Source organism: Mytilinidion resinicola (assembly GCF_010093595.1).
Source record: "Mytilinidion resinicola strain CBS 304.34 unplaced genomic scaffold BDZ99scaffold_4, whole genome shotgun sequence".
In the NCBI taxonomy this organism is placed as follows: domain Eukaryota; kingdom Fungi; phylum Ascomycota; class Dothideomycetes; order Mytilinidiales; family Mytilinidiaceae; genus Mytilinidion; species Mytilinidion resinicola.
In genome coordinates, this window is record NW_022985440.1 from 195,857 (window position 1) to 221,588 (window position 25,732).

The 25,732-nt window shown below is 51.4% G+C and overlaps 10 protein-coding genes across 10 annotated transcripts; 6 read left to right on the forward strand and 4 right to left on the reverse strand.

Annotated features, from left to right (window-relative positions):
- Positions 1–332: 332 nt before the first annotated feature.
- Positions 333–2,351, forward strand: BDZ99DRAFT_485875 (HAD-superfamily hydrolase; the record flags this gene model as incomplete). The annotated part of the gene is made up of 2 exons (XM_033722740.1): positions 333–373; positions 971–2,351. The coding sequence occupies 2 exons, from the start codon at positions 333–335 to the stop codon at positions 2,349–2,351; spliced, it is 1,422 nt and encodes a 473-aa protein (XP_033580678.1).
- A 69-nt stretch (positions 2,352–2,420) lies between these two features.
- Positions 2,421–3,822, reverse strand: BDZ99DRAFT_223543 (uncharacterized protein). Its single transcript, XM_033713449.1, has one exon. It carries the CDS (start codon positions 3,759–3,761, stop codon positions 2,490–2,492), a length of 1,272 nt encoding a protein of 423 aa, XP_033580679.1. The 5' UTR covers positions 3,762–3,822; the 3' UTR covers positions 2,421–2,489.
- Positions 3,823–3,904: 82 nt separating this feature from the next.
- BDZ99DRAFT_223562 (uncharacterized protein) lies at positions 3,905–7,483 on the forward strand. Its single transcript, XM_033713450.1, has 3 exons — positions 3,905–4,431; positions 4,657–6,308; positions 6,441–7,483. Exons 1-3 carry the CDS (start codon positions 4,137–4,139, stop codon positions 7,377–7,379), a joined length of 2,886 nt encoding a protein of 961 aa, XP_033580680.1. The 5' UTR covers positions 3,905–4,136; the 3' UTR covers positions 7,380–7,483.
- Positions 7,484–9,779: 2,296 nt separating this feature from the next.
- Positions 9,780–10,632, forward strand: BDZ99DRAFT_459490 (uncharacterized protein). Its single transcript, XM_033719175.1, has 3 exons — positions 9,780–10,056; positions 10,176–10,436; positions 10,488–10,632. Exons 1-3 carry the CDS (start codon positions 9,951–9,953, stop codon positions 10,562–10,564), a joined length of 444 nt encoding a protein of 147 aa, XP_033580681.1. The 5' UTR covers positions 9,780–9,950; the 3' UTR covers positions 10,565–10,632.
- A 3,794-nt stretch (positions 10,633–14,426) lies between these two features.
- Positions 14,427–15,141, reverse strand: BDZ99DRAFT_567470 (uncharacterized protein; the record flags this gene model as incomplete). The annotated part of the gene is made up of 2 exons (XM_033727688.1): positions 14,427–14,976; positions 15,035–15,141. The coding sequence occupies 2 exons, from the start codon at positions 15,139–15,141 to the stop codon at positions 14,445–14,447; spliced, it is 639 nt and encodes a 212-aa protein (XP_033580682.1). The 3' UTR covers positions 14,427–14,444.
- Positions 15,142–15,237: 96 nt separating this feature from the next.
- On the reverse strand, positions 15,238–16,527 carry BDZ99DRAFT_495359 (uncharacterized protein; the record flags this gene model as incomplete). Its single annotated transcript, XM_033723369.1, has 3 exons — positions 15,238–16,014; positions 16,071–16,237; positions 16,468–16,527. 3 exons carry the CDS (start codon positions 16,525–16,527, stop codon positions 15,336–15,338), a joined length of 906 nt encoding a protein of 301 aa, XP_033580683.1. The 3' UTR covers positions 15,238–15,335.
- A 2,365-nt stretch (positions 16,528–18,892) lies between these two features.
- On the forward strand, positions 18,893–19,240 carry BDZ99DRAFT_340725 (uncharacterized protein; the record flags this gene model as incomplete). Its single annotated transcript, XM_033714364.1, has 2 exons — positions 18,893–19,013; positions 19,101–19,240. Coding segments are annotated over 2 exons (261 nt in total), but the record flags the coding sequence as incomplete, so codon positions are not given.
- A 30-nt stretch (positions 19,241–19,270) lies between these two features.
- BDZ99DRAFT_553586 (uncharacterized protein) lies at positions 19,271–20,108 on the forward strand (the record flags this gene model as incomplete). The annotated part of the gene is made up of 1 exon (XM_033727099.1): positions 19,271–20,108. One exon carries the CDS (start codon positions 19,271–19,273, stop codon positions 19,997–19,999), a length of 729 nt encoding a protein of 242 aa, XP_033580685.1. The 3' UTR covers positions 20,000–20,108.
- A 1,047-nt stretch (positions 20,109–21,155) lies between these two features.
- BDZ99DRAFT_409725 (general substrate transporter) lies at positions 21,156–23,207 on the forward strand. The gene is made up of 5 exons (XM_033716553.1): positions 21,156–21,168; positions 21,222–21,364; positions 21,422–22,092; positions 22,162–22,680; positions 22,738–23,207. The coding sequence occupies exons 1-5, from the start codon at positions 21,166–21,168 to the stop codon at positions 22,842–22,844; spliced, it is 1,443 nt and encodes a 480-aa protein (XP_033580686.1). The 5' UTR covers positions 21,156–21,165; the 3' UTR covers positions 22,845–23,207.
- A 373-nt stretch (positions 23,208–23,580) lies between these two features.
- BDZ99DRAFT_409728 (uncharacterized protein) lies at positions 23,581–25,404 on the reverse strand. The gene is made up of 3 exons (XM_033716554.1): positions 25,349–25,404; positions 24,671–25,293; positions 23,581–24,621 (listed from the first exon to the last, which is right to left on the reverse strand). Exons 1-3 carry the CDS (start codon positions 25,375–25,377, stop codon positions 23,666–23,668), a joined length of 1,608 nt encoding a protein of 535 aa, XP_033580687.1. The 5' UTR covers positions 25,378–25,404; the 3' UTR covers positions 23,581–23,665.
- Between the last annotated feature and the right edge of the window lie 328 nt (positions 25,405–25,732).

The following is a 25,732-nucleotide window of genomic DNA, read 5'->3' on the forward strand; positions in this document are numbered from 1 at the left end:
AACTCTGCAACCCGTCTCCAGCCCTACCCAATGGTCCCACCGCTAGTGGCTAAAAACCCAAGCCATTTCTCTACATCTCTGACACGACAAACGACCAAGCGGGCGATCGACATGGCGTTGCTATTGTAAAGGCATTCCGCCGCCGCAAGGAAGCCCTGCAGCAACGTGTGGATCCCCAGGGTCCATATTTGATATCATCACCGCGACCCGCCGTACCAACCAACTCGCTCTGCTTGCGAAATCTCGGTGGGCTTGAAGATAACGTGGCAACCTCGCTAGGGTAGCCTTCTGTGCGTTTTCGCCGGCGGCAAAGCCGTTCCCAAAAAAACACCATGCCTGGTATCCACAATCTCTGGCAGCTGCTGCGCTCTGTGTAAGCAAGCACGCTTGCCGGCCGCGGCGTCACCAGTGGTAGCTGTACCGTTTTCGCCGTCCCGAAGAAGCCACGAGCAGGACCCTTAGACCGCCGGGAGGAGCAAAAGGGTGGGTAAGGCGGCTCCACCGCTATCCACAGAATTTCCTTTGTCGTCGCGCCGCAGAGCGTATGGCAGAGGTGGAATGATGTTATCAGTGGAGCAGGCTCCGCGCTGGACGAGTTTCAGCTCGGAGACGAACGGGAAGAGGGGTGGGTGAGATAGTGAGGGCTTTTCCAGGGGCCCTTTGTTAAGAAAATGGCGGTGGCATTGTATTTTGTAGGGAGAATGGATATATACTGCGACCAGCCAGCCCCGTGGTTGTCATTCAACCACACCAGCATTCTCTCCTCTCCTCTCCTCTCCTCTTCACGACTTGGCTTGACTTGCCCTTGACCACTATCCGACAATATGCCCGCCTTCGACGACTCAGACTTCGGCGTCCAAGGCCCCATCAGCCCTGCCAAATCCCACCACGACTCCCCTCACTCCCTCCGCAAGGTCGCGAGCCGCAACAGCCACCATGTTGGGAGCCACGGTAGCCACCACATCGGCAGCCATGGCAGCCTCGTTATCCCCGCCGAGGCCAACGGCGGCGGCGACCACGATGCCATTGAAGTGCCTGCCACTCGCTCCTCCATTTCCGATGCCCAGTCCTACATGCACCAACTATCCCTCTCCCCCTCTATGAAGGAGAGGCGAGGCTCCCGTAACTCCTTCGGGACCTCCCTCCCAATCCCGCGCTCCAAACGCCAATCGCGGCTCTCCAGCGTCTCGCGGCCAGTGCGCCCCGGCATGCCGGCGATCCAGCCCACGCGCGACATCCTCGCCGCCCAGGTGCAAGACCTGTCGAGCGAGAAGGTGCACGCGGCGAAAGACATGGCCTTCGTGTTCGACATCGACGGCGTGCTGGTGCTGGGCGACGAGCTGATCCCCGAGGGCCAGCGCGTGCTCGAGATCCTCAACGGCGACAACGAGCTGGGCATCAAGATCCCGCACATCTTCCTGACCAACGGGTCCGGCAAGCCCGAGGCCGCGCGCGTGGCGCAGCTGTCCAAGATCCTGCAGTCGCCCATCTCGACGGACCAGTTCATCCAGTCGCACACGCCCATGCGCGCGCTGGCCGAGTACTACAGCACCGTGCTCGTCGTCGGCGGCGAGGGCTACCGCTGCCGCGAGGTCGCCGAGGAGTACGGCTTCAAGGACATTGTCGTCCCCAACGACATCATCGCCTGGGACCCGACGATTGCGCCATACCGCGTCTTCACCGACGAAGAGCGCGCGACGTCGCGGCCACGTGACTTTTCTAAAGTCAACATCGAGTGCATCATGGTCTTCTCTGATAGCCGCGACTACGCGACGGACATGCAGATCATCATGGACTTGCTCCGGAGCGAGGACGGCCGGTTGCACACCGTCGCCAAGGACCCCGTGTCCCAGAGGATCCCCATCTACTTCTCGCAGGGCGATTTGCTGTGCCCGACGGAGCATCCGACTCCGCGCATGTCGCAAGGAGCGTTCCGGATTGGACTCGAGGCCATGTACAAGGCCGTCACCGGCGAGGATCTCGAGCGTGTCGTGTATGGTAAGCCAGAGCTGGCGACGTACAGGTACGCCGACGAGGTCATCACCAGCTGGATGGAGCAGATCCACAACGATGAGAAGCTGCCCAAGAACGTGTACATGGTCGGCGACAACCCGGCGTCGGACATTGTCGGTGGGAACATGTATGGCTGGAACACGTGCCTGGTGCGCACTGGTGTGTACCAAGGCGAAGGGAACGACGACGAGAATCCGGCTAGCTTTGGTGTCTTCAAGAACGTGTTGGAGGCTGTGCAGATGGCCTGCAGGAAGCAGCTCGGTGACGACTTTCAGTTTGGATTTAACGAGAAAATGAACCCGGTGTTGCATGGGAATGGCAACTCGGCCATTGAGTAGGCTATAGCGTTGTGTTTCTTCTTTTTTTGGCGTTCTGGTCCATGGCCATTTTATATCCAATAGATTGACAGCCCTTTGAAGGGTTCTTTGAGTTCCAAAGTACTCTAGCAATTGCAGTATGATCATATGTCGATTTGGTCATACGTTGAGAGTTTCTAGTAGCCGCAGATTCTCCAGTTCATCCTTTGATATGTCCAGATTGTGCTCTTCTGTTGCACTGTGTGCAGGCGACGGCTTCCACCCAACTTCCTTGGGAAATTTTTCTTTGAGAAAGTCTAGCACCCACAGGCCGTCTGCGAATCTGTCCTCTGCGAGAAGGCCGCGCGCTAGTGCCAAGGATAAGTTGACTAGGAAGTAACGCATTTGCGGGTGTTTTGGGTATGTGAAGGTAGGCGCCATTTTCCTAAGATACTGGAGAGCTGGATTGAGATCCGGCGTCGAAGGATGTTGGAGAAGAAGCAATGCCTTGAAGCCTTCGGCGCCGCTACACCACTTGTGAATGCTGCCAAAGAAAGCATCATACGATGCCACAGATATGCCACGGGAGTTCGCGGTAATGTGGCTAACAATGGATGCGCCAGACGTAAAAAATTCTGAGTATTTCACAGGCCTGGAGGTATTCTTTTCCAGCGAGCAGGCATGAAGATGTGCGGATATAGCGTCTTCGAGTCCGCCTGTCCCGTTGAGTTTGCAGAGCACAACTGATTTCAGCAATCTGCTACGGAATCTAGCAATCTGTGCAGGCGGAATACCGGCATTTTCTAAAGCACGTTGCATATCCGGTCCAAGCCATCGCCACAGTGGTCGCTCGTTGCGCTCTTGGATAAGCAACGCTGCCAAGTTAGTATGAAATGCATGGTTCTCGATGAAGGCTGGTGTCGTCTCCAGTCCACTCGCCCACAGCCACTGTGCGATTTCAGTTCCAGCCTTGTTGGAGCTAGCGATGCCGTTTGTCGCCGTGGCATTGGAGGTCTTCCTCATGGCGTCTGCGTAGAGGAATGCCGTATAGATAGAGGCAGACCCGTCTGCTACACTGTCTCTGAACCATTGCGAGGGATTCTTCGAAAAGGCTTGCAGGGCAGATATAGCTGGATGACTATCTTGCCTCGATGGCTTGTGGGCAAGCAGGGGATTTGCGAGGACAGACTCGAACAGTCTGCTGATGGGGACATGCGAAGAGGCCGATTTGAGGGCGGTATCCTGGGCAGCGGTCTTGCTGATCGACTTCCTTCGCCGAGAGGACTGGGCTGCAGAAGCCTCGGGGGCTCCGGGATGCTCGCGATCCAGGTGTCGTCTGAAGGAGGATGTGAGGAGGGAGAGCAGCTGCTGGGACTCGCGGGGCGTCAGCGGGAGCTGGGGGTGGATCTTGGCCGACAGGAGGTTGAAGGCGCGCGCGGCCGAGGACTGCATCGTGGCAGCAGGCAGTCTTGGGTCTCCCGAGGGGATTTGCTGGCCGATGGCGGTGGTGTAGTGGCCTGGAGGTGCGGTGTGTCCAGGGCTTGGCGCAACCTTCCCTTCCTGCCACCAGCCACTGTTCCCTTTTCACCCACCATCTCCATGACATGAGCCCCAGCACGACCATACCAAACACGCTTCCATCGTCCTCCCACTGAGCAGGCGCCCCAGCTCGCCTCACAGAGACCGTGCTCGCCTGTCCGCACCCACGTAGCAGCAGCCCCTTCACCCGCCGCAGCATACCTCTGCCATCGCCAGCCAACCTCACTCCCCGACCAACAACGAAGCCGTCCCGCTCGCGGACCCTTCACCACCACATACACCACACACATGTCTGAAGTCCAGGCCAGACCTGCCACTCGGGGCAGGAGCTCAGCTCGCGGCGGCAGAGGCGGGCACGGAGTGCGAGGCCCTCGCAAGACGACAAACGGCGACCATGTCGCCGCCTCCACACCCTCCGACACGTCTGCAGACCAAGGCGAGCTCGGCGAGCTGAAGAGGAAGTATCTGTCGCAATTGACCACACTGAAGGAGCTGTTCCCCGACTGGTCTGACGTCGACCTGGTCCTCACGCTGCAGGAAACCGACGGCGATCTTCAAAGCACAATTGAGCGTATCACCGAAGGTATGTCCATTGGCCCTCCATCTGCGCGATTCTTCCATCCTTGCATTGTCCGCCAGCTTCCTCGCATCACTTGTCGCGGCCGCTCCGGCGCCACCTGCCAATCTGGTCATTGCGATGCGCTTCTAGCTTTTCTTCGCGTTGAGCTACCATCGCCTTGAAGCTGTGCATTCGCTCGCAACATCTTGCAACATCATTGAAAAAGGATTGCTAACAGATTTCACCCAGGAAATGTCTTCCAATTTGCCGAAGTCAAAAAGACAAAGGATCGATCTCGCTCCAAGGTCAAGGACACCACCAGCACCCCCTCTGACACTATCCACCCTCAGGCTGCGACTCGTGGAAACCGGACTCGCGCTGGCCAGGATAGTGTTCGCGGCTCGCGTGGACGGCCCGAACGTGGTCGCGGCGGCACTCGAGGAGGCCGCGGCGGAGCTTCTACAAATGGTACACGTGCAACTGGCCCAGAGTCGATTCCGACGACCGAATCTTCTGTGTGGGAGACTACTCCAGCTCCGGCGGACCCCAAGCAGAGCACTCCGGCGTGGGATCTATCAGCAGTTGCTCCAACTGCGGTTGCAGCTGCGGAGCCTGAAGCGCCCAAAACCACATCTGCCCCTCCATCTGGAGCGAAGAAGACATGGGCCAGCATGTTTGCGGCCTCGAAGCCGCCACCAGCGTCAAAGCCGGTAGCCCAGCCACCCCCGGTGCAGGCAGAGCCAGAGAGTACCCCGGCGGAGGTCCCCGCTCATGAAGTAGCAGCTGAGGAGACAGTAGCAGAGGAGCCTCTACCAATCCCGCCAGTCACAGACGAGCTTCCCGAAGACGATACAGTGTTGGTAGAGGATGGTAATCGGACTCCTACGAAGCCAACGGATGGTTCTGTTGGTGATCTGACACCGTCCAAGGATGAGTTGACGGAGGACAATGTAGAACATCTCCCGGACGCCTCAAACCCCGCTCCAACGGAGACTGCTGCTAGCACAGTCGCGAGCTCTAGGGACATCGGCAGCGTGGGTACTGTTGCGACTCCGCTGAGCAACGCAGGTCAGGCACCAATCGGCCGGCCAGCAATGGGAGGATATGCCACTACCGCGCACAAGGCCACAGGCGCAGCACACAGGAGCGCCAGCTTCCAGAAGCGGTTATTGGAACAACAAGAGGCCGTTGTTATGCCTGGAAATCACGCAGTGGACAGGGCCGCAGTACAATTTGGAAGCATGGGTCTGAATGGCGATGTGAATGCGCTAGACGTCGACGAGGACCGAGAAGAGGCAGAGACGCGGACTCAGCCGCCACAACACTCTCCAGTGGCACAACCGCGGGCTGCTCTTCCCCCAGCCCCTAGACAAGCCGCTCCTCCAGCGGAGCATCAACCCCAGGAGGCGTCGCCAACCCCCAAGCAAGCGCCAGGCTTACCACCTGTGCCGCAACACCAACAGTCGCCACAAGCATCGCTTGGGCCTCAGGTCATGCAACAGCAAGGCTCACAAACTGGACAACAGTATGGTCAATTTGGGCGCTACGGACAAAGTGCTGAGGCATCCGCTCCCGCTCAAAAACCATACGACCCATTCGGACAGCAAGCCCAGACAAGCCAATACGACTCGTACCCAAGCCAGGCTCAGACCGCGGGTGCACCACAGCAACAGCAGCAAGGACAATCCCAAGGTGCAGGTTTTTCCGCTCCAAGCGAATACTCGTCGCAATACTTCACGACCGACCAGCAACGAAATGCGTACAACAATTACTACCAGAACTACAATCAACAGACCGCCGCGAGCCAACAGGAAGCGGGAAGTGCGCAACAGCGGACCGGAAGTGCCTTTGGTACTGGCCCAAGCGACTCATCGTTCCCGCCGAGTCAGCAGGCTCAGCAGGTAAGAAATTCTCAACATGAACGTTATCTTGAACGTGACCGTTCTCTCTCAATACTCAGTCCAATGTTCTTGCTCCCTCATTTCCTTCTTTCTCCAACTTCCTCAAGTACCCCATCTGACACCCACCATCAGGCACCAAGCCGCTACGGCGAGGCGCAAAACAGCGGACACACAACACCGAATCCTGCTTTGGGCGCCCAGCATCCAACTGGTCCTGCCTCGCAACAAGGCCAGCACATGCACCAGCAACCACACACTCAACCGGGCCATGCTGGAGGATATCCGTACAACCACCCCTACTATGGTAGCCCATACTATCAGAATTACATGAACCAGTACGCCGGCTATGGCCAACAAGGCTATGGAGCCTTCGGCGGAGGTAAGGGTATGTACAATCAACCTCACCACGGCTACGGCGTTTCTCCGCAAGCCTCCTACGACCAACATTCGTCATCTCCAGCGAACGTTGGCGGATTCGGTCAAACATCTATGCACGGACGTGACAGCGCGCTCGGCAGCGGTCTTGGAGAGTACGGCAGATCTGGCTCGGCACAGCCTTCTCAGACTCAGCACAACGCCAGCGCCGGCGCAGGCTTTGGCGGCGTTCCCGACCTCTTCAGCCGCTCGCAGGCCGGCGGATACCAAAATCAGCCCTACGGGCAACAACAAGGCGCACAGCAGACCGCGAACGAGGATTCGTTGAAGCCATTCGGCGACTCGAAGACCAGCGGCGGGCCCAGCCCCTCTGCGCTCGGCCAACCCGGTCGACCAGGTTCTGCGACGAACAACACCCCCGGCCAGGCCAGCCAGAGCGGCCTACCGCCCCCGCAATCGCACCAGCAGGGAGGCTTCGGCGCCGGCGCGTATCCGAGCCATCTGAACCAGCTTCAGGGCGGACAGGGCAACCAGTACGGCGGCGGGCTTGGCGGCTTAGGTGGCCAGGGCCAGCAACATGTCGGCGCGCAGAGCCATCAGCAGAGCGGTGGGTATGGCCAGTATGGCGGATTTGGCGGTGCGGGCTACGGCAGCTACAATCGTGGTGGCTGGGGCACGAATTACGGGCAACATTAGAGCAGATATAAGCTGATTAAGGAGTGGATTGATTGGGTCAGTCCTGGTTCTATGTTTTGATTCATTGGCAAAGCAGAGAGAAGAGGGTATGAGTGAAGGGAGCACGAGAAGACGAGAGGAGAGGAGACTAGGAGGGCTGGTTCATAAGCTGGGGTTCGTGTGGCTACTACTGCTACCGATAATGTAGTTCAGAGCCCGCGATTTTTCTATGAAACACCTTGAAACTTTCTTCTCATCTCATCTCGTTTACTTAAAACTGTATTATGACTGGAGTCTCCTTATTTTCCTTATGTCTAGGCAACTCGACTCGACTCGGTTCGACTCCTACTCTCGTTTTCAGCTGAGCGGAATGCTCGTGGCTAGGATAAGCATGTGTTTGATTAGGGATTCGCTATGCTTGTTTACAATTTGCACGGTGGGGATCTGGGATGGATCGGATCACAAAAAAATTGGCTTCTGTTTTCGGTGCATGTTCTTAGCTGTTTTCTTCGTTGCCGATGGGGGGTGGCAGCTGTCGATTGCGAGGGTTACTGTCTGTCTGGAGGCGCTTTTGCCAGGACAGGATGGTCTTTACTTGAGTCTATAGCATGCGAGGAGAGATTGTGGGAGTGGAATGCAATGGATGGATTGAGTGAGTGATTGAGAGATCTTGTGGTGTGCTTTTGGGTGGGGTGTGTGATGTGATGGACGAAGAAACTCGATGCTTCGTCGTCAGTGTCCATACACCTACGCTACTTCGTCAAAAATTTCCTTACGTCTTGCTGACACCGCTTGTGGTCGAGTTTTAGGGATGCTTGACTGAAACAGGTAGTACAATATCCCAATGTGCACCCAAGAAATTCCCTTTCCCGTTCAGGGAACTGAGCTGCTTACGCTCCAGCCTGAGCTGTGGCTGTGCTATGGTGAGCGGATCCTGATTTGAGACTGAGGCCCCAGTTCTGGGCCCTGCATTCGACAGGGATAAGGATCCTCACCCTGCCCGGAAGGCCCGTAGACCTGCCAGGTTCCAATTTCCAGGCCCCAAGTCTCGAGTAAACTTGCTCTACGATATGTTACGGGCTATTCTGCAGACAGTCACGTTCCTAAGACGGCATGTTACTCAGGTTGAAATTGATGTGAACTCTGTCGTATTGTAGATGCCGTAAAGGCGGGCTATATAGAGGAACGAGATGAACTATCCCTTAGGGCGCTCCCTTGGTGCCAAGGCCTCGGCAGCAAGGAAGGCGCCAAGAAAAGCCACTCCCTTCCTTTGACATCAAGGAAGCACCACAACTTCGTAAGGAAGAGAAAGGGAGAGTAAGGGATACCTAGTAAACCGTATGAGTTGCTGATCCTAGGTTGCTGCAACCCGAGTATGTTCGTAAGACGTTATGTTATTAAGACGACCATGGTCTTAAAACGGTGGCATCTTAAGATGAGGGCGTTCTCCAGACAGTCACGCTCTTAAGATAGACTTGTCTTGAGACGGTTATATTCTTAATACGGATATGCTCTTAAGACGGTGACGTATTAAGACGATTATGTTCTTAGAAAGTTGTCATCCGACGCGGGTGTTATACCACCCCAACGTGGACACCCTCTGACCTCCGCCATTTACATGACCCTATGCCGCTGTGGCTGATGCTTATAGTTCAGTTGTTTCATGAAGCCTTTCAGGATGTGTAAAGTCGAGAGGCCGTGCATCTCGCACTAAGCAGAGGCGGAGCTAGGAAGTTACTCCTACTATTTTGCGATTCCAAGTACTCACCATTGGCCGTGCTGCGAGCAACAGTTTCCATACCCACTTTCTGGGCAAGTGTATCTCTCGTCGCCACCACAGCTTCCATCGAGGCGTTTGTTCTCGGGGCACTTCCGACGTTTGTTGAGGCGTGTGGAATTTGATACAAAGAGAAGAGGAGGTGGCCGTGATTGTGGAGGATGGGGCACAATAGGGAGATTTGATGGTGTCTCCAATCTACAAGAACTGCGACATTTTCGCCGGAAGATGCCCTGGAAGTAGGTGATGCGAGGGTTGTCGCTAATATGGCGAGGAAATGTAGTGATCGAATGATGTTCAGCACGTTGAAGAACAAGCACTCCAATCAATGTGCAGGATGTCAAAAACAGGCGAATAGCAAAGTCAAATGCTGTTTCCAGGACACAGAACAAATCCAACGAAATGATCAAAGCCCACAAAGAACTTAAAGTAAGGGGGCGGGTAATTTGACACCCCCTTTCGAGTAGCCGCACACCCCTTTTCGAGTAACCACACACCCCCCCCTTTCTTGGCGCTTCACCGCCTTCTAATTGGCTTGGAGAACTGCTCCGGAGCTTCCAATTCGCTCGCTTAACTTGCTCATTAATTCCGAATGCTCTCTCCAAATGCGGCCTTGGTTAAATCAATTACATCCTCTTCCTCTCCCTCCACAACACACTCACCATGGCCCTCCAGCCGCCACGGCTGGCGTACTACGCTACAACAGAGGAAGCGCATATTGCTCTATAAGCGCACGCATTAGCGCAGGCCTACGGCCTAGCAAAATACCGTAGTAAACCAGACAGAGTGGACATACGAGCATACCTCCAGGACGCATGCCGACAGCTCCGCCGCCAGCACCGCCTATTTCTGTAGTCCCTCATCCAGCTCCTGTCGCTCGGAATACCTATCAGTCGACAGCTACACCGGTTAATCTTTCTCGTATTAATCCAGCCCTTCTTAGGCCTACAGCTGCATCTACGGCAGCACCTCTACGGCAGCACCTACGGCAGCACCTACGGCAGCACCTATGGCAGTACCTACGGCAGCACCTATAGCAGTACCTACGGCAGCACCTATAGCAACGCATACAGCAGCGCATACAGCAGCGTATACAGCAGCGCATACAGCAGCGTATATAGTAGCGTATATAGCAGCGCATACAGCAGCGTATATAGTAGCGTATACAGCAGCGCATACAGCAGCGTATACAGCAGCGCCTACGGCTATACCTACGGCTGCACCTGCAGCTAAGAAGCGCGGCCGGCCGCCTGGTGCAAAGGATAAGGTACCACAGAAAAAGGCACTTCAGAGGAAAGATAGTACTTAGCATACAAATCAGCCTATGCCTTAGCCTCATCCTCATCCTCAAGCACAGAGGCTTAGCCGAGAGGAGCTTCTACGTCAGCTTGCAGCGTATGATGAGGAAATCGAGGGGTATATTAATTAGGGTGAAGAGTAGGTGTAGTCGGCGATGCTAGGGGGCTAGGCTTAATGCAAAGGAGCCGTAATAAGGTGAAGTTTTGACAGGTTTGGCATGCTATTAGGCACGTAGACACTTCTAGAATAGAATTCTATTCTATACTTATACTTAGACTTAGACTACGTGAGCTCGTACGTGAGCTCGTACCTGAGGCTATACGTGAGGCTATACAAATCGGCATAGCTATATAGCTGTACGTGAGCTCGTGTATAGCATCACGTACGGCCTCGTGTATAGCATCACGTACGGCCTTGCGTATAGCATCACGTGTAGAGAGACGTAAAGGTGAATGCTCGGAGCTTCCTCCGCACTGCTCTAAGCCAATCAGAAGGCGGTGAAGCGCCAAGAGAGGGGGGGTGTGTGGTTACTCGAAAGGGGGTGTGCGGCTACTCGAAAGGGGGTGTCAATTTACCCGTCCCCTAAAGTAAGAGCAAAAATAAGTTTTTCTTAGCAATTATTGAACGCCCCAGACTTCAGCGCTCAAGACCGTTGCGGCACCAGGTCGCGAGGCAAGGGTACTGTTTCTCAGGGGGTACTACGGTATCAGGCGTATCTTTTGTGTGAGGGCCCGCTAGCAATGGGGTGTAACAGGGGTGTAGATTTTGTAAATTACAGCCTCAATACTTTGTGAACCCTCCTTCAGCTTTCAGTACAGCCTTATCCCCCAACTCAGGTTGCAACACTACAACCTAGGATCAACAACTCATATGCCAGAAAGCTACTCTCCGAACATCAGCTGTAGAGAACCCAGCTGAAATCTCAGCTGTAGAGAACCGAGCTGAAGCCTCAGCTGTGCAGGGCTCATCTGAACTTACTAGCGCGCCACCCTGGGGGTGGCCCCCTTCCTTCCCCTAGTATATATACAACTAGCTAGACGTCTATAGAAATCAGAGTTCACATCAATTTCAACCTGAGTCCCCACGTGGTTTAGTTCTGTGCCATCGCAAGCCTCAACGCACGGACTGAAGCTAAGATCCCCTCCTAGACAAAGATGACGACCGACGCCATTATTCTATCTCTCCCGCCAAGTAGAAGCAATGGCTCTCTATCGTACGCGTGCAGTGCGACGCCGCCAAGATATAGCAGGCGATTCGTAGCCTACGAATTCACATCTATAAGACAATTGCTGAAGTTTACCTAGAATACCATTTACAGTCAACGGTGACAACAATTCGGTGCATGAGCTTCTCATCAACCTCAAGAACCAAGCGAGGGCAGCACGACTTTCTCTCAGCAATTCAAGAGAATGACCCTAAGTTCTCTAGCTACCAGAGGAACAAATTAGCACGCCGGCGCCGTGCTACACCAGCCAAATATCCACCTCACCTTATCGAGCTCATGAACAAATACCGCACACAACGACAAGGTACGCTTGCAGCATCTAGAACAGCCACAAGCCAGGCAGCATTCGCTACAACGCTGCAGGGGGTTGAAATCAATACAACACATGCGCCTGCTAGCACTAGCAGCAGCACAGGTTCTACAAACCGCCCGCGGCCAGAACCTGGCCTACGGCCCTGCCTCTGCGGGAAATAACATCAGTACAGAGAGTGCCCGTACATATGCGAGAATCAACAGCCGCCCAACTGGGAGCCAGATCCTGCCGTAGCAGTACTGGTCCAGCAGAAAGTGGTGATGCAGAGGCCGCACGTGCAGGGACTGATTCAAAAGTTGCAGAGCAGCAGGCCTACCGCAGGCGCCGTCTCGTGTTTCTAGCTTGGGGGTGACACTTGGCCGCTGGCGTGGCCCCTACGTAATTACTCTTGTTATTCACTCCTTTTCATGTATAGCAGTTCTCTTCAACTGATGTGGGGGGGGGTCAGAACGCTACGCTACGAACATCGGCTGTAGAGTACCCAGCTGAACATCAGCTGTACAGAATCCAGCTGAACTCAGCCGTTGCCCACCCAGGGGGTGGCCCATCTCCTTCTCCTGCTATATGGACAACTAGCTAGACACCTACAGAAATCAGAGCAATTCAAACCTGACACAAATGTAACTTGAACGAGAATTTGTTCAGTCAAGGCAATCTTTTTGATCGCTTGAGCCCCAAAACACGGACTTGCTCGGGCAACGATCCAAAGCTGACAACTCCTCAGCTCTCCACTACTGCCTCAGAGCGAACCAGCTAGTGGCTGCATACTGACGTACTAGTGTCCAGCGTCTTCAGCTCTCCACAGATACTTCGAATTGGGTCAGCTGTACTAATTGTATACCAATGTATTTGAGAGCATTGTGCTCGTCAGAGCGCATTCGATTACGCAATCAGCATGCATGAAGCACGCCTCTAAATTATCACTGCAGAGAAGCGTATCTTTTTGGAGCTGATCGTACTGTCTAGATACCCAATTAGCTGTCTCTTGGCTTTACAAACCAAGGGTTGTAGGTACCGTGTTGGCAAGGGTGTTATAGTGCTTTTCATGGACCAATTACGCTCGCAGTCAGTTTACATAAGTTTCAAATACTATTGCGTCATTTATGTCTATGTTGCTAACACCTTTCTTCAGCTTGGAGGGCCTCTCTTACATCTCGTGCTTTATTTGACTACAACCATACTGAGCTAGCACTATTTTGTATTCAAATTTGTAGTATAACAGATACCCACAAATCCTCGGCTCAGCAGATTAGAAGAAAGCTTCAGGACCTACAAAGGGTCTCATGATGATATTCTCTCGTCTAGATGAGACACCTTTTGCAAAGCTGAGCAGACAAGTCTGGAAGAGGGGTACCAAATATGCATATGCGCGTCGGGAAACCCTCGCACCCCACCCGCTCGCTTGCCCGCAATGATGAGTGGCCGCCCAAGGAGTATCGATCCAGCTGTACATTTCAGCTTGACCAGGCCTCAGCTAGCCACTTACTGTAGGACAAACGAAGGCTTTATGTGAAGTATTTAAACCCATGATTAACATCGTTCCCAAACGTCCATCATCCACACAATACTCGAATCATCTTTACCAGTAACCTCATCCATACTTCTTCAGTTCTTCAACTTTGGAACACTTTTCCAATTACACAATGTCTGAGCAACAAGCCAATTCCAAAAAGGTCGACTCGATCAGGATCCTCATTGACAATCGTCAAAACGCAGGCAGAGAACCCGCAACCTTCTCTGCAGACATCCGTACCGACGGCACTCTCTTCAATTTTGGAAGCGGGTTCAGTCAGCCACCACTGCTTCCCAACGCTACAAAGCCTATTTTCGCTACCCACATCTCGCACAACAATTCGAATTATATTCTCTCGATTGCATCGGCCGGAAATGCGACCGCACCTCCTTCGGCGATAGAGGCTGGAGTGCCTGTTGCACTTAATGGAGGTCAGAAGGTCGATATTCAGCAATGGACTATCATGCCGAATCCCAAGTTTTAAGGCGAGATTTTATAGCTAGCTTTGCGGCTCAGGAAAGAATCCAATATATCGTCTTTATCTTTGGGGAGCCAGGGAACGACACAGTACGCAGAAGGATTTGAGGACAGCGCTGAAAAGATATCTGGTTTTTCCTAGAAATGAAATAATGACTCGCTTTGCATCTTTTATCTTGAGATCTACTTTTTTGTTTAACATTCGTAGCCTATAATTGCTAAGAACTGCGTTCAGTATCCATCTCTAACAACTAAATTTTGGCACCAGTAAGAACACAAGTAGAGTGATCAATGTATCAATCGGTTGTCCTGAGGATGAAATTTACCATAGGCAGCAATGACTGTCGGATGAGATCAGTCATGAAAAGGGTCAATGACTTGAACAACCCAATAAAGGTCGTTCATACTGGTACTGCAACTATGATTCATTCAGACAATCACCACATTAGACAATCGATCTTGTTGGAAGGTAAATATGTTATCTAGACGAGCACGATCTCTACGCCCTCCTTCTCTACGAGACCACTCATCTCTCCATGCATCAACCCCAACCCACCGTAGAGCTCGCCGCAGAGCTTATGGGTGCCGCCAATTTGGCTCACAGCTGTGGCAGACCCTACAGGGCGAAGCAAGAAAGGTACCTTTGCGCCACGCAATAGCCAAACATCATCCAGATCTGCCTGAACGCAAGCCGAAGCCAGCCCAAACCATCGATCAGTAGCAACAGCCCTTCGACCGCGCAGAGCATTCTTGCAACTCTCCGCGAACGTAGTCTTTCGGGGCTCAGCAACGGCATCCACCATTGGTTGGAGCTTCTCGAAATCTCCTGATGTACATATGTGCAAGAAGTGCATATATGCATCATTCTCTGCCTGCTTGAAGAGATAGCGATAGTAGAAGAGGCCTATAGCCAGAGCGATAAAGTCGCTGAGATGTTGTGCCTTGGACAAATCTCTCAAGATCTCGTCGGTTGTGAAGTCCGGCGGGCTGACGTTCGAGACTTGCAGATTACGCCTGCCAGCGGTAAGGGTAAGACTGAGGGAGCTCAAGACGCTTCAAGCGCGGGTCCCACTTAGAGGAATGGTTATTCTTCAACCCCATAGCAGCATTGGCGATCATCCGAGCGACGACGCTCCGGTCCCAGTCGACATCACTGGTCGGAAAGACTAAGGACAACATGCGTTTAATGCGGCCCAAATTTACGCCACGGACAGCACAAGTGAAGATATTTGCGATCCTTCAGCTTTCTTGCATTGGATCTGAAAGTCTGGACTGGTGCATGCTGAAAAATTCCACTCCGATTCTTGGTATGGGACGGGTAGCCAAATGAGAGTGTGTTTCTCGGCAAGATCCCAGCGCGGAATCCAGCTGTTCTACTGAAGATCTTTCCCCTTTTCGACAAATTGTCTGAGCGCTAGGACCTGAAGGCTACCATCTTTGGTGAGGAGATAGCGAGTCGCGTCAAAGTAGGTATCCCAAAACAATCTCTTTGACGCGGCATCGTTTGATCTTGGTGGCTTCAGCTCGTCTGGGAGCTGCCCGACTGTAGACAGTCTCTCGTCTCCATATCGGCCTCCACCGAGTTTCTTGTCGAAATTCACCATGCCAAAGAGCACGTTGACCTTGTCTTCCGGAAAGCCGCCGACGCGTTTGCGCGTAGCTCTCAGCATCTCCAGAAACGCATAGCCGTCGACGTAGTTGCGAGAATAATAGTAAACACACATCGCCGCTTCAATTGATGCCGACGAGTTTAGACCTGGGCTTGTAAAACCTCCACCGGTCGTCGTTGGACTTAGGGCTCCCGGGTCGCCATGCCTGGGGCCTATTGTGTTGGGGAAATTGGAGGGATTGACCGAATTGGCAACACGACTAAAGGCACGCAGGCATTGCAGCACCTGAGCGGGGTCCTTCGACTCGTAAAGATCGACTGGCATGTTCAAGGGTGCCATCTCACAGGCCCTCAGGAAATGAGAGATGTTCTCCATTTGTATGAAGGGCATGGCAGACTTTTTGTATTTGATGCCAGGATTAGGCACGGCAAGATTGACAAGCCTACGGTAATTAGCTACTGTAGTGAATCTTCCAAATAAAATATTCAGGCGGCCTACCTGCACAATATGACCCCATCTTTCAGCCCATCCAGAAGGTCCCCGACCGGCAAGCGCTCGCCCAAGACGTCCTCTATCCAATTCCGTGCCTCCTTCGCAGCTGTGGTGTGTATCTGTCCATGCGCAGCTTCCTCATATCCCGATCCAGCGACGTGACAGATGCCATACTAGGCGAAATAGGCGTAGGTCGTTTTCGGCTGAAGTTAGGCGCTTGGGTTGGCCGAATGTGTTAGTAACAGTAATCTGCTGCTTCGAGCCGTGGCAATTCTTATGCGCCTCCTTGGTTTCAGCTCAGAATGTATGTAGGCGCCGTGGAGCGAGGGGAATGCAAAAGATGTCCTGGCGGTATACAAAAGGTCGAATCTTTGGTGGTGGGGGCCCTGACTGATGCAACTACCGTAACGTCACCCGCCTGCGCCTCCAACATTTGTCGTATGCAAAATAGCGCAATATACATCTCTTTGTACGTGCTCGCTTCGTTCGATCTTTATATATACGGATCCTCTATAGGAAGCTCTCTAAGCTTCCTTAAGGATTCGTCTCTCTTCGTCTCTCTTCGTCTCTCTCTCGGCCCGAATTAAGCTAGTTATTATTAGTTCTCTCGCTAAGCTCTCTATTATAACTTTCCTTTTGCACTACGCATAGAAAACTAGCACTAGAAATAAAAGAGAGTAAAGAAGCGCACATATATAGCTAGAGGAGGTGTTCTATTAGCGGTAGAAGAGGCCTCTTGTAAATAAGCTGCCTAGATAGGAACAGTAGAGGGGTAAGAAAGGTAGCAGCGAAGCGACCGCAGCGTGTAAAATTAAAGTGTAGTATGTGCGAATTGACTAAACATATGTTCCAACCCGTAATACCGACCAGCCGATTACTGCGGTAATCGAGGAAGCAAGTAAGCAGATCAGATTGGTTACGCATAATCTGCATACAGGACAGGACCTGGGGGAACGAGGGTCCGGCGCCTTGGGGTGTTGGATTCCCCAGACTAGCTATGAGGTCACGAGGCCAAGAGGGTCACGTGCTGGCTCGTAGAGCGAGCCAGGAAGCAAATGGTCGCGGATCGCAATGAGCCGCGACGAGCCATAGATTTCTTAGGAGTTGTCTTTTGTATGTAAGCACACTCATTCTCGTAGATAGGAACCTCGTGTTCAACTCCAGATTCTTAATAGCACTTGTATTAAGAGTAACCCGTCTTATGCCTGAGATTGATTTGCCTTTCCTCTCGAATAATATTGCACCCCAACGAGACCCGGACCAGTATCGTACGTCTATACAGCTAGTGTGTGGTATTGAAGAGACAATCCGTTACAACATAATGCACGTACATGCCCTAGATAGTAGGTAACTAGCTACCAGATAGCTATATTAAATATGTTGTATGTAGTTGAGCAATTTGTATTATATGCACTTGGTAGTACAGGGGGCGCGGCCAAGTTGCATATTCCGGACCCCACCAGCTAACTACGCGAGGCGAGGAACATCAAAACCACCAGGTTTTGGTACATTGGAGGAGCTATACCACAACAACTATAACCATCGATTACGATCCAAGTGCGTAGATGTATCTGTCTGTGTCTCTTAGTGATAATTATTGAAGAAAACAAATTTATTAACCGATACTGGGTGGTGCGAAGCAACTTTTAAGATTTGGGTGAGATGCTTACGTAACCGGAATATGCACTTGGCCGCGCCCCTTGTAGGATAGGTAGGTAGGATGCGTGCATAGGCAGCTTGCATGCAGATTATGTTGCTACAAGGCGCTAAGTGTGTAAGAAGCGTGCGCACATCTCTTATATCGTGCAATTTCCTTCATCGTACTTAGATCTATCCTATAGGATTTCAGATACAACTATGACTGCATGTAGGTTCTTCCTAATTAATTGTCAAAATTCAATTCTTATCCAGACTGCTTCAAATATAGATCAAAACTGTATGGGGCCTTAATTCGTGACCCGGGACAGATTTAAGGCCCCTCGCTAATACTTAACAGTTTCTAGTGAAGTGTATCCGAGTCTGCGCCACAACCGGTGAGTAAGAGTGATCACACCTGAGGAAAGCTGAGCCGAAGCTGAGCCAGGCCTCAGCCGAACTTAGCCACTCCGGCATGTGGTCACATGACCAAATGGGTTAGGCAAGGTGCAGATTGGGGTGTTGAAACAACATGACCGTTTCCACGGCCTCCTGGGCGCGTTCCTTAATTTGTTTGGTTCCGTGGTAGGTCCTAAATCTCGTATGCGTACAGATTCAGAAACTGCTAACTAGGTAGCTTTGATTCTTAGACGCTCTTTTACAGCTACCTGTGGTATATCAAGGACTTTTCAAGACTTCTAACAAAATATTCTGGAACAACTGGTAAACTACGGTGGTCTATTAGCATGAAAAGTGCAACAACTCTGGTGCCAGCCTTAGATGGTCCTGAGGAGCTTCCTTATCTTTCTCGCTGTTCTTGTTGCTCCGCTCCGCTGCGTCTCTGCCGCATCTCCTCTCTGATCAATCTTGAGGCGATACGGAGCTGGTTACGAGATTGCGAATCTCATCACTAATGTGGTGTGCAAGACGACCACAAAGGAACATCCGAAACTGCATATCCGTCACTATTGATGGACATCAAAAGCAGGAAACTCGTCTTCCAAGAACATGGAGGGCAACGATATTACTCCTTAAGCTATGTTTACGGCAACACGAATCCATTCCGCACTACTCGGGAAAGCTTGAGCATGCTGCAGCAGCCTGGAGAGCTGAACAATCCCAAGTTCCCCCTTCCGGTTACCATCAGGGATGCAACGACCATCGTTGAGCAGATTGGCGAGAATTATCTCTAGGTGGACTCATTGTGCATCGTGCATGACGACAACGATCTCTTACAGAACGCAATCAAAAGCATGGGGGAAATTTATCGAAACTCGATTCTGACTATCGCTGTCGTATCAGCATCAGCTGCTTGTGAGTCTATCCCAGGTATCCTTCCCGGATCTCGGCACTGTCTCCCATGGATGGAGTTGTGTGGTACGCGGATATTCGCTTGTCCAGTTCCTCTACATCTTGATCTAAAAGGGTCAAAATACGAGAGTCGCGCTTGGATATACCAAGAGCGACTACTTTCTACGCGAGCCCTCTACATTACGAAAAGCATGGCGTATTACCATTGCTCAAAGCATGAGTGGTCGGAACTAAATCCTGTCCTGAGCTTTTCTTTCAACATGAACCCATTGTATAGAAATAAATCAAGCAGCAGTATTCAGCCCAGAGGCCTCGACGCCCCATGGAAGCGGTCGGAGTGGTTATGTTACTTTGATCTCGTGCGGCAATACTCTCAAATGGACCTCACATATGCTTCAGATGAATTGGCCGCTTTTGCGGGTATTTTGGGAAGACTTGGCACAATATATGACACCCAGTTTTTTGCTGGCCTTCCCATATCGGCACTGCTCATAGGGTTACATTGGATACCTGGTTACGAGGAGGGCGTAACTTATGAACCCTCATCAGAACGAAGAGAAAGCTTTCCCAGCTGGTCATGGGCTGGTCGCAATGGGCCGATCGAATGGCTGGAAGCTGTCGTTATGCCGGATTGGTGGCAGTGGGTGGGATCAGTCCTCCCTGATCCAACGACAAATATCCAAGCAGCGGAACTCAATAGTGGTCCCGCACAAATCCATATTCGCTCTCAGATTAGATCAGTTAAAGGGCTTTCAGCGGAACTAAGTACGGCGAGTCTTTATCCGGAGAGCCTTCTAAATTCGGGGAAGGGGAATCCTACGCCTTTTATCAAGATTTTCGACAGCCAAGGTCGCTGGTGTGGTAGAATCTACCATAGCTCTCCAGACGTTATCGCCGGCCCAAACATCGACGAGGTAGGGCTTATGCTACTTTCTACATGCAGTACACGAAAGACTTGTATGTGCGACACTTCAGGAGAAACTGAATGAGAATATTTCTTTGACCATATTGCATTTCCTATCACCGGAGAGGACGGAAAATTAGCACGAGTGGTTAATCTCTTGCTCATTGAGTATAGAGTATAAAGGGGATGGCTATGCTGAACGTCGAGCGCCGTGCCAGATTCATGCTGACGTCAGGGAAGCAATGGAAATGAAAGAACAGGACGTCATACTAATATAGGCCGCTATCGCTGCGAAGACCTAATCAAACTGACGCAAGAACTTGATGGAGACCTCGGCCAGATTGAGTCCACGGGATTCTGAGCCATTCAGTGTTATCACCAAGGATTAGACAGCTGGATGCATGACTGCCCAGGCCCGAAGATGCATACCAGTCAGATGTACGAGGCTCCAGGCAGCAGTAGAGACCAAAATCTCTCCAGGTGAGCTCTCGCAAAGGTTTCTCGGTCAGATGGCTAATCTGACCAATGTAGTTTGATACCATGTGCATTTTACATCCAGGGGCATAGAAGGCCCCCTATACTGTTATCTATCCACTCACGTGCTGTGGAGAGAAGAGGGGCACCTGAGCCAAGCCAAGCCGTTTTCCCAAGATACCCTTAGTAATAGTCGACGTATTAAAAATGGGGGGGCGGGGCTCCAGCTGGAGTTTGGTTGCCGAGGATGATCCCTCCTAACTCCATTTTTACTAAGGAATTTACACGAAATTTGTCCGTCAGCGGCCATGCGGAGATCATGCCTGGTTCTCCGAATATCCTATTGGCCTGTACGTAAAGCTAGCTAATTAGGTGAAATAAATAAGCGACTTCCCCAGTCCCAAGTTCCCGGTTGTGGGCTCATAGCTTTTTTTTGGGCGTACTTCTGCCCCGTGTTATGGCTCCCCTATTTCCCCGCGTTTCCCCCCCCCCAACCACAATCCTGGTGGGTTATACCGAACGAGGTTATAAATTGTAGACATGCCGGATCAGAAGTACACACACAACATACCATACCTTATGGCGAGGTATATACAAAAGCTTTGAGATTTAGTCATTCTTCCTGTTGCATCGACGCATTTGGATCGTATTCTCAAGATGGCACACTCCAAGGAAAGTTCTCAAGGTCAGGCGGCAAGTCACGATGCGCGTAATGATAATCCCGAAGGAGGCGACGACGCTATCCTCCACTCTAAGAGGCCAAGTACCCGCAACTTCATGGTAAGCCGTAGCCTGCTTCCATTCCTTCACCTCTGATTGTTTCGGTTGGCTAGATTATCCTTGTGTCGGCGATATCCAGCTTTTGTTTCGGCTATGGAAACAATGCTGGCGGAGGATGTTATGCACAGGAAACGTTCCTCAAGAAATTTCTCAGTGGATCGAACGCCAATGCACTCATCGACGCGATGAATGCAATGTAAGTTTGAACAATTTTGTAGGGCTTGTATAACTACGGATCACTGACTTATGTCAGCTTTCTTGCCGGCGGCTTCATAGGGACTATAATGCAGAGCTTCGTGTCTGATAAGCTAGGGCGTCGCTTCTGCACAGAAATGGCGGCTATTCTTATGGTGCTGTCCGGCATCCTTAGTGCCGCGAGCGTCAATCCGGCTATGTTCATTGTCTCCCGTGGTATTGGTGGCATATCCGGAGGCATCATTCTATCCAACACGCCGGTGTATATGAGTGAGATTGCACCAGCGCATATACGAGGCCTCCTGGTCGGAATGCACGCGACCACCGTACTCTCTGGATATGTCCTCTCGGCACTTCTCGCTGTTGCCTTTAATTTCGTTACCTCGGACATACAGTGGCGCCTTCAGTTTATAATGCTGACATTCTTCTCTCTTATCTTCGCTGTCTCTGTCCTCTTCATCCCCGAATCTCCTAGATGGCTCGTGGAGCAAGGAAGGGTCGATGAAGCTAGAGCTATTATGGAAAAGCTGCACCGAACCAAGGCTGATCCAACGGCGATACTGGCTCGCGCAGAAATTCTGCAGATTGAAGCACAAGTTGACTTTGAAAGAGATCTCCCTCACAGTTATTGGTACATTCTAAGTAATGCACATCTCCGGAGACGAGCTTATTGCTCAATTATAACGTTCGCCATGGTCCAGTCTACTGGTTTGGTGGTAATCTTCAATCGTACGTAAGGTCCTAGTACACATACCAGAGCCCTCTGTCCCCCGCTAACATGTGTACTACCATCTTAAGTCATGCCTATACTCTTTGGTAATCTTGGCTTCAACAACGTTCAACAGCTTGGCCTTTCCGTTGTTTGGGTTACCATTGGAGCCATGGGCGCAGGTTGCAATGCTTTGCTTGCGGACCGAATTGGACGAGTGAAGCTTCTAGTTACCGGAGGATACCTTCTAACTGCCAACATGGCCATCCAATGTGCGTTGCAAAAATTTTACCTCCATTCAACATATAAGCCTGGAATAAATGCCAGCGTGGCTTTCTTTTTCATCTTTATCCTTTTCTACAGCAGTACGTGCGACTGCGTAGTCTACATCTACAACGCAGAGATCTGGCCAACCCATCTGCGGAGTAAAGGTGTCACCTTCGGAGTGGGGTCCTATTTTCTCTTTGGAATCGCATACAGCGGTCCTGCTGCGCAAGCATTCAAAAGTATTGGGTGGAAGTACTATCTCGTATTCATCTGCGTCACATTTGTTACGGCAACCCTTATACTATTAACGTTCCCCGAGACGAAGGGACTATCCCTTGAAGGTAACATACCCTCTCGTAATTTCTACCACAAATCAGATGCTAATGATGCAATGACAGAGGTGAACATCAAGTTCGGTGATAGTGTAGAAATGACGTTGGGCGATATTCAGCTGGATGAGATCCTCGGATCAAAGCCAACGGCAGAAACTACGGAGGTGGAATAAATGAAACCCTCTGGATGGGTTAAATTAGCTACGATGAGTAAGGGAATGATTGTGTAGCTCTGGTCCAAAATCTCTTGACTTAAAGCTCTGCCACCTGAACTTTGCTTCCCTATGCTCTTTTCTGGTTGTCTTAGCTTTGCTTTACCTTTTTTGGTTCTGTTATTTTAAAATTGTAAATAGTTGAAGCAAGTCTAAGAATCAGATCTGAGTAACGAGGAGGAAGGCAGCCCGATTTTGGTCCGTCCGACATTCGAACAGGGCGACAAATACGGAGTATTTATAGAGTTCAAGGTTGCCTAAGGTTAGCTTATGCGACATCAGTTACGCTGATAGGTGCGGGGATATTCACAAAATGTGTTCACCTAAGCTTGCTCCGTCCAACATGAACTATGCCTATGCATTTGATATGCGTGGTCTACGACTGACGTCCGAGCGACGAGCGGGGCGCAGCATCTATGCAGGCCTCATGAAACGAATGCTGGTTAGGAAGTCATACTATTATCTTCGCCTGCTTGTGGTGCTTCGAAGTATTAATTGGAATCATGAGTAGTAGACCACAGGCCCAGCAGGGCCTTGTCTCTGTACGACTTGCCGATGTCTGAGGTGGCTGTTCGATCAAATTAACTTCAACCTCGTTCAGGCTTCTGAAAGTACCCCGAAGCCCATCAAGTAGTGCGAAAAGAGTGTGCGCGAACCTAAATACTGCACGTTCCTGATCCTTCACACGTATCCTACACCGGGTGTTTGACATGTTTTGATACACTACTATACAAGCTTCTTGATTCTAGAGTAGCCCACCTTGTGCACTTGCAGAGTGTAGCTTATTCGTCTTCGCTGTGATTATCAAACGGGAAGTGATCCCTGATCCCATCCCTCTCCGCATCGTTTTCCACCGCGGCCATCATCTGGCTTTTGATCGACTGGGCGAGTGCTTTGGAGGCCTGCCACCTCTCGTCTGAGGGTACCCACCCCATAACATCAACGCCGAGGGCGTCCCTCATCTCCTCAATCATGGTGTCCATATCTAGTTGCTGCTGGTGAAGATCCATGATGGACCGAGTCTCATCATCGGAGTAGCTAATTGGAGGGTTGGGACAGTTTTGAGCAGCTATAGCGCCAGATGACACGATCTGTTGCCACTGCTGAATCGCATTGATCATGTCTCCCTGCAGCGTGATAGAGTCGCCCTCCCAAGGCGTTCCTGCGCTCTTATACAAACGCTGATGAAGAGTCACACCTTTGGTAGAAATGGCATTGAAATGCTCTTCATGGTCTCTCATCGTAAGCCCGGCATAGAAGAAGTGTGTCCATTTTCTAGCGTGTTGAATCTTCATGCGCGCTTGTTGAATTGTGTCCACGGATTCGTACTCCGCTGGCAGATCTGTAGCTGGACGTGTCATTCGCTCAGATTCTGGATCACCATAGTTCTGAAAATCGCTCGGTATGCCTGCAACGAGACAAAGCGGAAGGATTGAAGCATGTTGCCAGTCGATAAGGCCGACGACGTCTAGAGACTCGGAGACACGAATGTTATTCATAGAAAGGTCTGGATGTCGTAGAACGGGCCGACTGAGATAGCTTTCCACAGGGTAGCCTAGGCATTTCGACATCTCTAAATATTTCTTGAGCCCTTCAATGTGAGGCTCCGGTGACATTTTCTTGAATCCATGGATCTCACGATAAAGAAGATCGTAATGAAGACGTGGTTTGGCAAATATTTTCGTCCAAGCAAGCTCTCTCTTGCCAACATCTCGGAATACTTCGGGTGAGGACGTCCCTTGAAAAGTTAGATGGGTGATGCAGTGATGAGCATGGAGGAGACCAACAAGGACCTCGATTGAAAGCCATAGAGCTTCGTTGCCCATGCCACCAACTATAGTGTGCAGTAGGGCCAACGCAAAACTTCTTCTCTCCTTGAACAGGAAGCATTGCAGCCTTTGATCTTTCGTCTGGAGTCAGATCGTCTGGGAAGTAGATACTACCACTTGCTGGAAGCTGAAGAGAGAACAGTCGTTTTTCCAGATGCACAACTTGCTTGATGATCTGCGCCCTCTGCTTGAGTCCTAGGTCGGGCCAGATTTCGCTGAGAGCAACGCCTTCAATTTTCTCCATGACGATGTATTCGGCTCCCACCGCGTTCTCAGCAGTCGAAGACCACCCATGCACCCGTGGGACGGGAATGTTGTGAAGGCGTAGAAATTCCATCGTAGCGACTTCGCTTGCGGTTCCGTGATGTTTTGGAACGGTAGAAGGATATGGAAGTCGGGCTAGGACCCGCCTACCATCGTTCAGTGTCGCTTCAAACACACGATTAAACCCTCCTTCAGCAAGCTTAACGAATGAAGTCACATCAGAGGGGCTTTGTCCACTTGATGCTGCGATGGCTGACTTAAGTGCTGGGACATCGAATTTCAGATATCTTTCAGCAATCCTTAGCGGCTCGTTATAACTATTAGAGTCAGCAACATGATCGCCCACTGTGAAGGGAAACAGAATACACTCACATCCATCTACCCGAAGTGTACGCATGCATAGACTCATCTTCTGTTGCCAAGATAGGGGATCCGGCGACTGGCGTGGAAAAGCTCCTGAAACATTGCGGCTTGAAGGTGATGACTGATTTGAAATTAGTTGAATTAGAGAGGTTCTTGAGCGGGCCTAAAGAAATGGCCATGCTAAGCAGCTTGAAGAACTCCGTGTCCAGGAATGAAAAAGAGATTTAGCTGTAACGTTAGCGCATTGTGAGGTGGTGGCTAGAAGTACAAGACCAGATACAGCTGCACAAGGGTTGTTGATCTGCCACTAGACTTTATTTGCAGCAGGTTGAATGCGACGTAGTGGTTTGAATTTCAGGAGATGATGTAGTAAACTAGCGCGTGACGGTTTAG